Genomic DNA, 13,518 nt, shown 5'->3' with positions numbered 1-13,518 from the left:
TTACTTAAAACAAAACCAAGATTGATTTAAATAAAAATATGTTTACTCTGAAACAGGATAGTCCTGGTCGTGGTTTAAGTAGTTCATACACTCCTGTTATTCACGGGAAACGTTGCGTGACATGCAAAAGAACGCGTGTGCTACTGCATTAGAGACAATAGAACCTGCTTTACAGTAGAAAATATGATTACTTAAAGAAATGAACTGTCAGTCATAAAACATTCAGATCCGTTTATCAGAATCAAATTGTAAATTGCTTGTAAAATACAGACTCAGAACTTGTCACGCAATAAGGTCACGCAATGGCCAAGGCGTGAAGCCTACTGGGCAGTGTCAGCAAGGTTCATATGGGTGCAAAGTAACTCAGAGTTTTCAATAACTAGAAATCATTCTTCTGTTAATTTTTTTCTGTCATAACTATGCTAAAATATCAGCAGAGGGTAGATATGTCATTTATTGAGGAAAGGTATTCATTGCACCACAAAGAGATCAATGGTAAATGCAGTGTGCATAACATATCATAGTAGAGAAATTTGGAGTGAATTGATAATCAATAAATAAATTATTAGAATGGATCACACAACTTTTTTACTTCTGACTTTTCTAGGGATTGGTAAAGCAAGTTCTTCTATTCTGGGAGTTGCCTGTGCCGCTTTTGCCCCCTGTGAGACTTTCCATGCATTAGCATCATAGTCTTCATTGTACTGACTGCGGCTTTTCGGCCTCGCAAGTTGCTGAACTCTGAGAGATGGGAGAGCCTTCTGGGCTGTCTGTGACACTTCCCAGATCACAGGACGCCCCTCTTTGTAATTGCGGTGTGGCATCTTAGGATTTGAAAGCACAAGAACTCTTTCTGATGCTGTTGCATTCTTGGCAGCTTCTGTCAAATCAGATTCCCACTCACTCCAATCCCAATCACTATTTGACTTGATTTTTAAGGGAGCATAAGTTTTGGGTTGTGCAAGGAATTCAGTTCGTTGAGAAGGCTCAGCCTTCATAGCTGCTTCACTGACAAGTCTTTGCACTTGCTGACAAGGTTGGTAGTCGCGATGAAGAGCTTTTGCCTCTGACAGGGTTTCCAGTCTCTGTGATGCCGTGGCTTTCATTGCTGCCTCACTTACTGGCCAGATTGCACTTTTTCTGTTAAGTATACAATAGTCATCATTAATATCTTTGACCCGTTAAAGTGATTAGCATCCAGTTTCTCCTAACAGTATGACCCCTGAATCACATGTGAAGGTCATAAGAATGGAGAAAATGATCACCAACCAAAGGAGCTCATGATTGGTAAACAAATTCTCCTTGTCAGCACCTTATCGGATGTAACAGTAGGGTGTGACAGGTGTAAGAAGCATTATTACAATTTGTGAATCTACAAAAAATTTTTCAAAGGGTAAAATTTTCAAGTTTGTTAACTGTTTTAATTAAATTCACTTCATTCTGTAAACTACAACTCTACAGAATGATCAGTGCATTTAAAGCGGGTCTCTTGTTGATGTTGATTTAGAAACTTGAAATTTGATCTGTAATTATACAAGTGATAAAAAAAATTGAATGACTGCAAGATAGGAGTTTAATTTGTTAATAACAAGTATGATTGATTACAAACAGAAGTCAAGGACATGCAGCCCTGTTATCTAATTACCAAAACTACAGCATAACAAAATTTGAGAAACAAACTGGTCATTGGTTTTACATTTCCATAGGAAACAACAGTTGACTCGGAAAAATGGGCAACAACCGCAAGCACAGGTGATGAGTACTGTCCAAATGCACTGGCATGATTACACTGTCTTATTAGTGTTCAAATTGATTTGGCAATAACCAATTTATTCAAGCATTTTCTTATAGTTTGATTAATTTTGAAATCACTATAGAGTTGCAGTAAATTGTGCACAATATATATATATATATATATATATATATACTGTTGTAATTTGCCTTACCTGTCTCCTACGTAATCTTTGTGAAGTTGTTTGCTATAAACAAGTTGTGCTTGTCTGTCACTTAACACTGTTGATTTATAATAAAAATGAGTTAAAAATATTTCAACTGGATCAGGTGAATGTTATCTATATGCTTGAAAGGAAAGCATCAAAGGCATAACTCAGTCAATATTCCTTTAAGGCCCTGGACATTTTGAGCATCGATTGAATTTTCACCTTCTAACCATGATAAATAACGTAGAAACCTCACAAACAGTTGTACCTGATTTCATTAAAAAATCATACGTAAATTTGGTTTTCTTCAGTGGCCCCATGGTAAATCATTTTCCATCGATAGATCGGATGCAGTAGAGCTATTGTTTCGAATGTTTCAACCAGATGCTCTAATCAGCCTGTGCTCTATTAAATAAATATAAGAATAAAGCAGCACTCCACTCGAACTGATTAAAAAAAAAAGGCCTGAAAAAACTCTTAAAACATCTCTATTTTTCTTGAAGCTGTGTTATCTATTGAAAAAGCTAATTTTGGTTGCTAAGAACAAAAATGTTTGTTTTCTTTAGGACAGCAGGAGACCAGTGTTACTCTAAAATACGACAAATTGCGAAATTTTTACCCATAATAATTATGAGAGTCAAATTTCGTTTAATTGTTTATTTATCGAGACACTTTACCACTTTTAGTCGATTGTATGTTATCCCAGTCCTTTGCAAAGTTATTATCCCAGTATACTGATCGCCTGAAAACATAATTTCAGCGGGCAACAAATTAGTAAGTCACCACATATCGGGGTATTGTTTTTCATAACCGCATGAACCATTGCTAACATGTCAGAAATTCCGAGCGTGACTTTACAAATCTTCCCCTTTTTTGGGAGCTAGCTGACTCGACCTTTTTATTCTATAATAACGGACGTGTATTAATGTAAGATAGATCAATTGCAAGCAATAATTAATCAAAATTAACTTTCTTGTGAATAAAGTGTGAGAAATAACTCAATGTTTTTGCTTTGCAATCGAAACATTTCCCTACAAATGAGATGTTTCCGCTCTGTCCCTGTAAAGACACGTATACAATTTAAGAGAGCTTGGTTTTAAAGTTTTCCTAAATTGTTTGTTATGTATTCTTAACATAGTAATTTGTCTCAGATCTCTTACCTATCCTCGATGAATCCTACAGGAACAGGCTTCGCCCGGGACAGGACGTCTATTCGAGAGGCAGCTGAAAGACAGCAAAAGTATTCACTTAGAATTACGTTGAATTTGAATAAAACAGCAAAAAGCGCAAACTTACTTGTCGCTGCCATGTTGTCTTGATTTTCAGCCGTAGACGATTTTTGTTTGTCTTTCTCCTGTTCACCGCTTTCCATGTTTGTGTTGACCGTCTAATGAATCGTCTCTATGAACGCTCCAGCAACTTGCTGCATAGCAACAAGCAGGTTGAGCCTGCGGACGGTCGGTGTATTTACCCATGGGAGCAAGATGGGAAACAAGATGGCGGGATGGATTTCCGCGTACACTGGTTTTGCAGGCAATCTTGTTCGCTTGCCAACGGTGGAACAACTCTCTCCGCGTGTCTTACGCATCCTGGGATGTAATCCTAGCCCCATGACGCTCCAAGGAACAAATACCTATCTTGTCGGGACAGGAAAAAGGTGATAGCTTCCCGCGAAGATAAGCCTGGATAAGCTAACATTAACCCTTTTTACACCTTGACATCAGTATGCATATTCTCCATACCGTCTCCATCCATTTTCTAAAGTGTTGGCAGGAAGAATTTGTTCAACAATCGAGAACTTCCTAGGTTGGAGATCGTTTCCTTTTCATGTGACCTTAATGTTGGATTCATATATGTCAGGGATGATGATATGAATATGAAAACGATCTTCGCAGTAATGAACACTATTTAAGTAGAAGTGAAAACAGTGCGATTTAAAAAACGAATAGGGTACTACACCGGTATGGTAGTAGTCATGGGTTGAAATCTTGTACAGGCCTGAATTTTTATCAGGCCTTATTTTCTCCTCTGCTTAAATAGGGTTTATTACTGTGAAGGTCGCTTTCATATAAATTTCTAAACAGCAATGCACATATATGATTTTCATAAATTCACAGTCAGGGATGATACGGTGAGAATAAATCAGATTTTATTCTCCTATCTCCGAAGTAGATTTTGGTCACTCTTAAGGGTCAAAGGAGCTTAATTGTGATTTTTTTTAGTCATATCAATAGCACACTATTTTTGTGTTATTGTGTTATTGTGTTTTGTAGTCAAGATATTCAGATATCTCATGTCCTTTAATTCAATCTATTTACATATTTAAATATCTATTTGCAAATCCCTGAGACAAATGTGCAGATCTGTAAAGTCATTTATTTTTATCTCAATTTCATCATCTTACATCCTATTCCACTGAATTTTTTTTTAATATTTGCGATTATATCTATTCTTATTGTTCACAATGATTTTGAATAATGAATTTATTATGTTTTCTTATAGTCGAGTATTGATTGACACAGGAAGTGGTGGTTCAACTGAATACATAGCTAAACTCAAAGAAGTATTATCAGAAAGTCAGTCTAGTATTCAAGAGATTCTCGTCACACATTGGCACCCAGATCATGTGGGGGGAGTTGTTGATGTTCTTAAGTGCTTAGATAATTCAGGTACTGTATTACATATAAATAGTACCTATATACGGTATGTTAATCCTTTCACTCCCAAGATCTCATGTAAAGTAATTCTCCATACTGTCTGCAATACAGTTCTTATAATGTTATTTAGGAGAATTTTGTATTGAATCAACTAATTTTTCCCTTATTGATATTTGTCTTTATTCTCATGAATTGTCTGCTTGATGTTTTATTGATATTGTAAGGAGAAATTCTGTCTTGGTCAATCATGCAGTTAAAAGAGATGACCATGAATCCAGGGTGTGAAATTGTGCCTAATACAGGTGCCAATACGACTAAATTTTTCACTTTGGTGACCAAATCCTCAAAAGTAGTCAGCAAATTGGTGATTAGAATGCTTCATCATAACCTTACCTAGAGATGTAGTGAATTAAAAAGATTTGCAAAGATAAATCCATGGCAAACTTCCTCGTTAAGTTTGTTTCCAAAACGCGGCACATGCACCTCGACCGATGACTAGACGCCATCTTGGATATAGTTGAGGTGGATTTTGTATATCATCCATCCTAGTGTCCACTTTGTAGAACTTTGTAGAACTTAATTTTGGAGAGTCTATGTAGGACGCTGACAGTGTGAAAAAATGACGACCAACTTTTTTTGAACTGGCTACCACTTTGAAAAATTTAGGAGCCAAGTGGCTATCAGGAAAAAAAATTAATTTCATGCCCTGGAATCCAGTCTGAGTAACTGCTTCTGCAAGTCAAGGCTATACAGTAGTTGACTGATTATATTGTTGAATTGCTTCATGCAGTAGGCCTGTCATTAATTTATTCTAAGAACCAAAGAGAACAATAATATTATCATTAAAAACCATGTGATGTAGTTAGTGGTTTTTTTACACAAACGATGTGAATTCTCACAAATAGGATAGGAGCTATATGTATGTATTTTAAGTCATTGAAATTGAAAAAAAAAACTGATATATGTTACATTATATAAAAAAAGTAATATTAAGAGGAACCAATGAATTATGGCTGTTCTTACACTTACAGGTCATGTGAAAATTTCAAAGCTTCCACAAGAGGGTGTCACTGAAGAGATCAGTGGCACTACTGAGCATGAGTACAATTACCTCAAAGATGGAGATGAAATTGTGACAGAAGGAGCAACATTAAAAGTTTTTCACACCCCTGGTCATACTACAGACCACATGATACTTTATCTTAAAGAAGAAAATGCTGTCTTTTCAGGAGACTGTATCTTGGGTCAAGGTACCACTGTAAGTACAATATTATATACTTATTGACTTAGTGGGAGGGCCAGATGAGAAATTATTTAGTTCAAGGTTATGGTGTACCGACCAAGTGCAGCAAGGACAGTGGGTCATGAGTGAGAGCCGAATATTTTCCTATCCAGCCCGACCAAACTCAATCAGTAGGCATTTTATCACTTGACCACCAAGTGTTGAAAATTTCTAAACTTTTGTGTCAACCTAAATAGGACTCACTTGCATACAAAAGAAGGGTGCATATTGGACAACAACTGAAAAGGTTCTGCAATAAAAAATCTTCTTTCTTTTCTTTGAGTTAGAATAAGGTACTGATAATTCACTGAGAGAAGCCCGACTCATTTTTTTTAAATTAAGGTAAAGTCCACAATTTCAATCCATGTTCTCAGGAAATTCAAAAGAGCCATTTGAATTCAGGGCTGGATGACTTTTACCAGACTGGTTGACATGTCAATCTGTCCAGCCATGTAACAGTTATAAAATTGTCTTCAGACTAGAACCCAAATCACATTTTAAACATGAGGTACAGTTAAGCCTCCTGTAAGCAGTCACTTTTAGGGACACGAAAACTGTTTCCCAAAACCCTCTAACTCCCATAAGTGACCAAGAAAGAATTTCTCTTCACATTGTCAATGCAAGATCAAGTCAAGAAGACAAGTACTAATTAAAACAATGAAAAATATCAGTTTGGGGATTATTAGTGATCCAATACCAAATACTCCAAACTAACATTATAGGATTGTATGACAGACAGTAAGGAGAATTGCTAATGAGATCTTAGGGCTGAAAGGTTAAGAAAGGTTCACAAAGGAAAGGTTGGGCATGGTAAAGTTTTCAGTTTCTCAATTGTAAATAAAGTTGAAATAATTTTAACCCTTTAACTCCCATGAGTAACCAGGACAGAATTTCTCTCACTTTAATATATATATTTAGCCAAGCCTAAAAGTGGAGCTTGAATTTTTTTCCTGCACGTCTCAAGGGCACAATGTCTTGCCCCGGCTACTAGAAGACTAGAAGCCGGGTCGTCCAACTCAGAGCCCAGTGCACTGACCACTGGACTACTGAACAAAGCTGTGGCGTTGGCGTGCCGCGGTACAGTTGACCACGCATGTTAAAAGTAGCACCTTGTCCGGTTGTACATCCAATTTTTTTTGGCTTGATGGGTTACTACTATTTTGTATAATTATGGGGCTACACTCTGTGAGCTCCGCTATCAATACAATATCAACCAGATAAGTGACAAGAATAGAGAAAAAAATATAAATTAGGGGATAATTAGTTGATACAGTACTAAATTTTCTGAACTAACACTATTGTAAGAATAATATGGTTGACAGTAAGGAGAATCACAAATTTGATATGAGAGTTGAAGGTGTTAGAAAAGTGATTTGCATTATAAAAAAAAAAAGAAAAAATTGTGAATCAGATATTCATTTAACAGTCAAATCAAAACAGCACAGAGTGCTACAGAAAAATCCATGATCTATATTATACCTTCATAGGTATATGTTGATAACAGAAGGTAACTTTAGAAGTAACTCCAACCATACAAAATTTAAAGGTGCGGGTGAAATCAAGTCTTAATGACATCTGATGCAACATCAAACTTTCCTTGTGTTTCACAAGAAAATACAAGAAAATTTGGAAGAAGAATTAAGCAGCCAGTTTTTTTTTCCCAAGCTTTCTTAAATTTGTGTCAGAATTAAAAGGAACTTTGTAAATTTTGATGTAACATACCAGTAACTTAACCTTTAACTTAACCCTTTAATTAACTCCAATGATTGACCAAGACAGAATTTCTCTTCCCATTATCAATACAATATAAGCAGAAAAGTGATGAGAATAAGGAAAAATATCAATTAGTGAGTTTTTAGTTGATTGTATACCAAATTCTCTGAGCTAACATCATAAGAATTTTATGGCAGATGATGAGGAGAATTGCTAATGAGATCTTGGGAGTGAAAAGGTTGACAGTTAAAAATAACTCTTTGGATAAATGAAACTTCTACCAAAGGATACTCAATTCAGTGCAGGAAATTGATTGTTGTTTCAAATTTGCTGTAATGCCATCATATTGGTCAACTTGCCAATCTTTTTCCAATGATTTCAGGTATTTGAAGATCTTTACACCTACATGAAATCTCTAGAAGTCATCTTGAACTTGTCTCCAGATCTTATCTACCCTGGGCATGGACCAGTTATAGAGGAAGGAGTGACAAAAGTCAAGGAGTATATTGAACACAGAAATGCAAGAGAAAAACAGGTACATGAAGTCCATTTAACCCTTGGAACCCTAGGAGTGACAAGCATCTAAATTCTCCCCACAATATCACCCCCAATTCACATATCAGGGTCACAAGAAGAAAGGAAATGATCACCAACTAATGAAGCTCTTGATTAGTAAACAAATTCTCTTTGTCTTCTCTTTAGAAAATGTACAGAGAACAGTATAGAGAATATTCATACTGATATTCGGGTGTAAAGGGTTGAACAATTTTGGTGGCAGTTGACCAGTCTGTAGAGTACCGCAGAACTCGACTAGATCTTGAGCATGCAAAGGTTATTCTGCCACATGAAAATGTATGTTAAGAAAGGAAAAAATTGCAGGTTCATCTGCCATACTCTGCAGACAGGGCAGGTAAAGTCTCTGAAAGGTTTAGATCCAATTTAAATGCAGGTTTGTTGGATCAAATATATTTATATTGGTGTAGAGTAATTAACCAACTTGGGTGGAGACTCTCCCTGAAGAGCTTCAAGTTTTAATTAAGCCCTATGACAGTCATTCCTTTCTAGAGAAAACTCAGAACCAGTATTCTGTGGTTGTTGTGCTGTTAATTTGGACCAGAAAGTTCATTAGTTGAGCATGTGATAAACTGTTGTTTTAAAGGCTGTAGCAGTTTCTGTTTGAAATGTGATTGTATGATATGTGTTGTGTTTTGATTTTAGATCCTTCAAGCTATAGGAGAAAGCTTGGAAAATCCAGTGACTGCAATGGACATTGTAAAAAAAGTTTATGTTGTGAGTTTTTGTTAAATAAAGACGGAACCAATTTCTTTCATAATTAATAGTTTGCATGGAACCTGTGGCACAAAATGTACTATGCAAGACACATAATTGATGTTCAAAAGAAGAAATAGCATGACTAGTTTTGAAGTCTATAACGAATATGTATTCAAAATTAAATTTGATTTAATTCAGTGCACATGCACAGTAATACTGTTTATGTTTAACCTATGTAAGACAATCGTCATGCAATCAGAAAAATTTGTTGACAGATGTTTTTGCGGGCAGATCAATCATCAATGTATGACTTGATTTTTTTTTAAGCTGTATGTATTAGTTCTCAAAATTATTTTTGTAAGGTGATATTAGAAATTGTATTCATTTCTCATTGTAGCATGAATGAGGAGTTTTTAAATTTCCAAGATTTAAACTGTATTGGTGGTGAAAAATTATTGGTGAACTTGTGGAAGGTTTGAGTTACTGAGGATTCAGGTTACCAGGGTTAAAATTGCAGTAAATATACAAGGGAAATCCAGGTGGAATCCATTTTGACTAGAGTTAGGGCAATTTTGGAATAAGCGAGGATACAAGTTTTCAAGATTTAACTGTACTTTTACCATTAAGAAAATTCCATTTGATTGTCTCTATTAAATATTAATTTTACAAGTGTTTGATTGTCTAGTTATCGAATAGTTTTCTGGTTGTTATCAATTTGAAAGTGATTTCTGTGCGAGTATCTTGTGAACTGAATTGCAAATTGTTTTCTTAAATAATGATGGTACATTTTAAAAGATGTTCAATGTAGTTCTTACGTTGTACAAATCCTATTTATTTATTAAAGTGATCACACATCTCTGACAGGAAACTCCATGGCACCTTCACAGAGCAGCTGAAAACAATGTCAACCATCATCTAACAAAACTGGAAAAAGAAGGACAAGTTTGTGAGTCTTATTTAATTACATGATTGAATCTTTTTAGATGGCTTGAATGATTGAGACAATCCACACAACTCTGTAGAAAGAAAACCCAGTAACCCATTTGCACCAAAGCTTTAACATGTTTTTGACCTGTTTTGTTAGACATGGTTGAAGTTTCTTTTTCTCCAAAGAAATGTAGCAAGTTGGAAATAAAAGCTAGTGATTACTTAATGAATTATATGGAAAATTCAGTTTTTCAGTTCTCTGTTTCTGATTTTTGTTTAGTTGAACTTAGTTTAATTAATGATGTTTTGCTGGTGTGAGTGGTGCACACTGTTTAAGTCTAGTAACATGTCATTGTTAGAAATAATGAACAGCCTTTTGTAATACTTTCTAACAATTATCATTTGCAATTTCTTTTAGACTCAATTGAGTCAAGCGGTGGGAAAAGATGGAAGAGCTCTCTGTAAACCTGTTCCGTTGAAAAGAAAATCAAGTCTGCCTCTTGACATTTAGTGGCACAATAGGGATTTCTGCACTGCTTCAAGTCAATCTTAATTTTAGTCAGGCCAGATCTCCAGACAGAAGCTCTATGGTCTGTTGATTGTTCAGGCCCTCTCTTCTCTTTTGACAGCAAAAGCAGACATAAAAGCCTGCTTTTATATACTTTTTTATGCTATAAAATAGTATTTTCAGTTCTCTGGGTGTGTTTCTTTCTTCATATTTAATTGCATCATTCTAATTAATATTATATGCTCTGTAAAGTACTTTTGTTTGTAAATTGCAAGGAACATTTTTGAAAAAATATCCATAATGATTAATGCTCAAAGCAAACTAGGAGCAACAGGAGTACATGAACATGCAAGGATAATAGAAATTACCTATTTTTTCGATTTGTATCAATTACTAAATTAAGCCTCAGATATCAGACAGTTTTTGCTCTGTTGAAGATGATATTAAAAGGGATTGTATGTAAATAAATCTGTAAGACAGTGTGAATATTACTGACACAAGTGACTGGTACTCTCTTTTGAAATTTTAATACTCTGCTTTTTCAGTCCTGAGTGCTCCAGGTCCCTACCATAATTACATTTTCAATTGCATAAATCAAACGTGCATGTTAACAGTGTTCATTTTACAACAATCAACGCAAAGTCAAAGTGCAACGAATCTTGTCCTTAGGTGATAATGTTGTCTTGGGTTCTTCATAGTTCAAATCCTGTCCAGGAACCAGTTTGAACTTGAATGACTTCACAAACCGCGACATGAGTACTTTGAACTCAAATTCAGCAAATGTTTGACCGATGCAGTGCCTTGGGCCAAGTGAAAACGGAATGTAGGCATAGTGTGAGTGTCCTGCTTCATTTTCATCATTTAAGGTTGAAAAGCGTTCAGGATTGAACTTCTCAGGCTCATTCCAATACTTGGGACTGTTGTGTAAAGTAAACACCCCAATATTTATCAATGTTCCTGCTGGTATTCTATGGCCTCCTAATTCACCATCCTTATCCATAACTCTTGTGAAACCAGGGACACTAGGGTGAAGCCGAAGTGTTTCTTTCATGGCAAGACCTGTGTAGCTAAGTTTGCCAAGGTCATCAAATGAAACATATTGACGAGAACCAAGGATATCATCAACCTCTTGAACTAACCTGCAGCAAATTTGAGAGAAATTTTCTTTGATTATTTCACAGATTCATACATTTTATAGAATACTGTTGAAATTTAATGGCATAATGGATGCATAATACATGTTGGTTGGAAAGAGATTTACATAACACCTCACTCACTTGTTCTCGACTTCAGGATTCTTTGCTGCCTCAGCCAACATGAAGGACAAAGCTGCTGAAGTGGTTTCCTGGCCTGAAGCAAATGAATTAAAATAATTAAAAAAAATTAAATTTCATGTTAGTTAACCTTTATCAGTATACAGCTGCTAAACCTACATGTGTACACAACATTTTCACATTTTTTTGTCTCCTCAGACTGGACACAATTCCATGAGATGGATTACTATAAAGTTATATAGAGAGGAAATTATGATTGTTACTTTGCTTTTCCCTGACACATGAGCTTTGAAATTTAATTCACAACATTACTAATCTCACAAAAAATAGTTAGCCCTTTAACTCCCAGAAGTGATTACCGTAACATGAAACTTCTCCATATAATATTCATACATTATCCAGCAAAGGGCAAATGAGAATACCCAAACTTATTAGGTAGAAGTTGTTATCTTGATCTAGTACAAAATTCCCCTAACTTATTTGCCAAGAATTGTGTAAAAGCTGAAGGGGAGAATTAATAATCAGATCTTGGGAGTTAAAGGGTTAATTCTTGTTTAATTGTGAATGTGGGCAAAAAAAAAAATCTGGGTGGTCTATCATTTAAAATTTGAAGGACAATTTGAATTGCAAATTGGATGATAACATTAACAAGCACTTTCTTATATCCTACCTGCAATGAAAAATGTGATAAAATGATCCAACACTTCTTCGTAGTCCAACTGAGTATCTTCAGGAGCTGACTTGAGGATATAAGTAAGAATATCTGATGGAACATCATCACCATTTAATATTGCTTTTCTTCTCTCATCCATGATTTTCTTGCCAGTATCTCGTAAGAAATGAACTGCTGCCACCACAGTGTTTTGGTAGCCATAGGTGGTGAAGTCAATAGCATGAAGAGGATGGGATAAACACCAAACTGGGGCAACTAAACACTCCTTGATAGCCGCTGGGAACAAGGAATCAGGATCGTTGACTGCATTTAGATCGATTCCAAATGCTACCTGGAAAGGAAAGAATGCATAATTTCTATATATGCATAGGAAAGGTGTCTGGTGTTTGTGCAATTCCAAAAAGATGCTAATGAAACCAGAAGAAAAGTAGTGGATAATTGGGTTGATCATAGACTGAAGAAACAATGCATCAACACTGGCAGAGAGAGAGAGAGAGAACAAAAAAAACGAAGTATGCCCCACTAATTGCTATTGGGTAAAATGGCGAGTACATTTGTTTTTCCAGAATTTCAATTAAAACATGAAAATTTAATTACATCTTAACCGAGGATTAAACTCCTTACCTTCCCGATTATATCCAAAGTTATTCTGTTAAACTCATCTGCCATTTTCACCTCAGTTTTGCCATCAGCTAATTCAGTCAATCTTGCCAAAAAAACATCGCAACTCGCGTTAAACTGTTCCATAAGTTCCTTTAAATACTTCCTATGAAATGCAGGATTGATTACCAGCCGTTTAGATTTCCATTTTTCGTGATCAGTCTCCGAAACGAGACCTTTTCCCATAAATCTCTCTTTGAACAAGTAACCGAGCTGATCGTAAGACCAAGCATCTTTGGGGAGATTGGATGTTATCAGCACTTTTTTGACTAGTTCTGCGCCTGAAACGTATACAAACGGGATATGAAAAATCCAGATGATTATTACAGGGCCGTACTCTTGAGAAAGAAACTTGAAAACTTCGAAGCCGTTAGTGAATCCGTGTAGTTTCTTCAAGCGTTCTATTGTCTGGATATTTCCTCGGAAAAATCCGTCTCGCTTAGGGCCTGGAATGTGGTCGAGAGTTTTGTGTTTATGTTGCAAATAAACCACGAAGCAGAAAACGAGGGTAAAAACCGTCATACACAAAGTTATAAAGATGAAATACAGCACCGTGAAAATAAAGGGCGCCATCCTTATTTTCTAACAATCTTTTCCCGACGTCAGAGGGGT

At 35.7% G+C, this 13,518-nt stretch overlaps 3 protein-coding genes across 3 annotated transcripts; 1 reads left to right on the top strand and 2 right to left on the bottom strand.

Moving 5' to 3' along the window:
* Positions 1 to 37: 37 nt before the first annotated feature.
* On the bottom strand, positions 38 to 3,364 carry LOC131780439 (sperm microtubule associated protein 2-like). The gene is made up of 5 exons (XM_059097048.2): positions 3,237 to 3,364; positions 3,101 to 3,164; positions 2,618 to 2,682; positions 1,947 to 2,013; positions 38 to 1,140 (listed from the first exon to the last, which is right to left on the bottom strand). Exons 1-5 carry the CDS (start codon positions 3,310 to 3,312, stop codon positions 576 to 578), a joined length of 837 nt encoding a protein of 278 aa, XP_058953031.1. The 5' UTR covers positions 3,313 to 3,364; the 3' UTR covers positions 38 to 575.
* A 59-nt stretch (positions 3,365 to 3,423) lies between these two features.
* LOC131780476 (endoribonuclease LACTB2-like) lies at positions 3,424 to 10,785 on the top strand. Its single transcript, XM_059097081.2, has 7 exons — positions 3,424 to 3,597; positions 4,443 to 4,609; positions 5,629 to 5,855; positions 7,975 to 8,127; positions 8,811 to 8,882; positions 9,729 to 9,810; positions 10,210 to 10,785. Exons 1-7 carry the CDS (start codon positions 3,425 to 3,427, stop codon positions 10,254 to 10,256), a joined length of 921 nt encoding a protein of 306 aa, XP_058953064.2. The 5' UTR covers position 3,424; the 3' UTR covers positions 10,257 to 10,785.
* Positions 10,786 to 10,802: 17 nt separating this feature from the next.
* LOC131780475 (cholesterol 24-hydroxylase-like) lies at positions 10,803 to 13,479 on the bottom strand. The gene is made up of 4 exons (XM_059097080.2): positions 12,871 to 13,479; positions 12,244 to 12,577; positions 11,577 to 11,649; positions 10,803 to 11,438 (listed from the first exon to the last, which is right to left on the bottom strand). The coding sequence occupies exons 1-4, from the start codon at positions 13,477 to 13,479 to the stop codon at positions 10,931 to 10,933; spliced, it is 1,524 nt and encodes a 507-aa protein (XP_058953063.2). The 3' UTR covers positions 10,803 to 10,930.
* Between the last annotated feature and the right edge of the window lie 39 nt (positions 13,480 to 13,518).

Source organism: Pocillopora verrucosa, chromosome 5 (genome assembly GCF_036669915.1).
Source record: "Pocillopora verrucosa isolate sample1 chromosome 5, ASM3666991v2, whole genome shotgun sequence".
Lineage (NCBI taxonomy): Eukaryota > Metazoa > Cnidaria > Anthozoa > Scleractinia > Pocilloporidae > Pocillopora > Pocillopora verrucosa.
Note: the sequence above shows the minus strand (reverse complement) of the source record. Positions and strands in the feature narration are given on the sequence as shown.